The sequence below is a fragment of the Chanos chanos genome, chromosome 7 (assembly GCF_902362185.1).
Source record: "Chanos chanos chromosome 7, fChaCha1.1, whole genome shotgun sequence".
NCBI classification, from domain to species: Eukaryota; Metazoa; Chordata; class Actinopteri; order Gonorynchiformes; family Chanidae; genus Chanos; species Chanos chanos.
The window spans coordinates 770963-773106 of NC_044501.1; the positions used below are offsets into that span (position 1 = coordinate 770963).

General features: G+C 41.8%; 1 protein-coding gene across 1 annotated transcript in view; it reads left to right on the plus strand.

Moving 5' to 3' along the window:
- Positions 1-2144, plus strand: part of eri2 (ERI1 exoribonuclease family member 2) — a 6856-nt gene continuing 4712 nt past the window's right edge. Inside the window, exons 1-6 of the mRNA XM_030780310.1 lie at positions 1-23; positions 162-229; positions 388-468; positions 552-679; positions 795-948; positions 1878-1978. Coding sequence (XP_030636170.1) covers positions 1-23; positions 162-229; positions 388-468; positions 552-679; positions 795-948; positions 1878-1978 — 555 coding nt within the window. The remainder of the gene's footprint in view (positions 24-161; positions 230-387; positions 469-551; positions 680-794; positions 949-1877; positions 1979-2144) is intronic.

The following is a 2144-nucleotide window of genomic DNA, read 5'->3' on the forward strand; positions in this document are numbered from 1 at the left end:
ATGTCAACAAAAAAGTTGGCCAGGTTGAAAGCGAATCTTTAATGTTTTTTTTTTTCATTCATGGTCCATTGTCATGATAGCGGATTTTGGACGTTGTTGAAAATTGTTCACGCAAAGAGGTGACATTCTGTGTGCCTAACCCTGTGCGATTATTTCCGCAGAGAACTTGGATTAATCCGGCAACGAAGCCGCTCATCTAGTGGTCAAAAACACCCGCAGAAACGAACAAGTAACCCGCTGTCAGCTTTTAATTAAGCGATATTTTGTGTTATCATCTTGTACCGAATTTTTATAACAATCGGAATTTACATATATATCTCACTTTGTTGTCAAATCGTCTTAAACTGGTACTTAAATGATACCGGTAATGTGGTTTTGTTCTTGCAGAGCAGTTTTACTCTTACTTAATCGTCATTGACTTTGAGTCCACATGCTGGCGAGAAAAAAACACCTACGGTCAAGAGATCAGTAAGTCAGAATGTGTGACAGTCACTTTCCAATACGTCTCTTTTCTCCAATACGGATATTAACCCCCTTTATTCTTCCGTTAGTCGAGTTCCCTGCAGTTCTTTTGAATACTTCCAGTGGAGAGATCGAATCGGAGTTTCACACCTACGTCCAACCCCAAGAACATCCGGTTCTCTCAGGGTTCTGTACAGAACTCACCGGAATCTCACAGGTAGCGAGGAATGCTCCGGACATGCGTACTGAAGCTTACGTACATTCATTTACAAACTCACCGCAGCGTCGTGTCTGTCTGTGTCTGTGTTTTTGGGGGGGGGGGGGTCCCTTAGACACAGGTGGAGGGTGGAGTTCCACTCCATATCTGTTTGTCCAGGTTCTCACGTTGGCTACAACAGTTGGAGCGTGAGAAGGGTGTGGTCTTTATGACACACATTAGCACAACCACACCGCCAAGGAACCCCTGTGCCTTCGTCACCTGGTCAGGTGAGCAACATGTCAAAAAAATTCTCTGTATGAGAGGAAAGATTCACCAGTTTTTTCATCACTGCCTCAATCTTAGCTTAAGCCTTGGCTGCATGAATTACATTTGAAGGCTTAGGATAGACCGGTGTCTAAAACACTAGCATCCTGTTAACTGGAACCAATGGAAGTCAGTGAGGCTTTAGTGATGTGTTTAGTCAGACACTGTACTGTAGTGAGGTGTTTAGTCAGACACTGTACTATAGTGAGGTGTTTAGTCAGACACTGTACTATAGTGATGTGTTTAGTCAGACACTGTACTATAGTGAGGTGTTTAGTCAGACACTGTACTATAGTGAGGTGTTTAGTCAGACACTGTACTATAGTGAGGTGTTTAGTCAGACACTGTACTGTAGTGATGTGTTTAGTCAGACACTGTACTATAGTCAGGTGTTTAGTCAGACACTGTACTGTAGTGATGTGTTTAGTCAGACACTGTACTATAGTGAGGTGTTTAGTCAGACACTGTACTATAGTCAGGTGTTTAGTCAGACACTGTACTATAGTCAGGTGTTTAGTCAGACACTGTACTATAGTCAGGTGTTTAGTCAGACACTGCACTATAGTCAGGTGTTTAGTCAGACACTGTACTATAGTGAGGTGTTTAGTCAGACACTGTACTGTAATGAGGTGTTTAGTCAGACACTGTACTGTAGTGATGTGTTTAGTCAGACACTGTACTATAGTGAGGTGTTTAGTCAGACACTGCACTATAGTGATGTGTTTAGTCAGACACTGCACTATAGTGATGTGTTTAGTCAGACACTGCACTATAGTGAGGTGTTTAGTCAGACACTGTACTGTAGTGAGGTGTTTAGTCAGACACTGTACTATAGTGAGGTGTTTAGTCAGACACTGTACTATAGTGATGTCATGTTGCTTTGTTCTGCTAGATTGGGATTTAGGCGTTTGTTTGCTGAATGAGTGTAAGCGGAAGCAGATCTACAAACCTGAAGTTCTAAACAGCTGGGTTGACCTCCGAGCAACATACCGGGTACAGCAGTGTTAACATAGACAGATACTGTGAATTACAGAGACACCTATAGACTTTACAAACACATTTCTGTCATAGACACCTATTGGATATATAAACACATTAAAGCCATAGACACTTCTAGACTATGTAATCATATTACTGCCATATGTATATGCTAATTAGG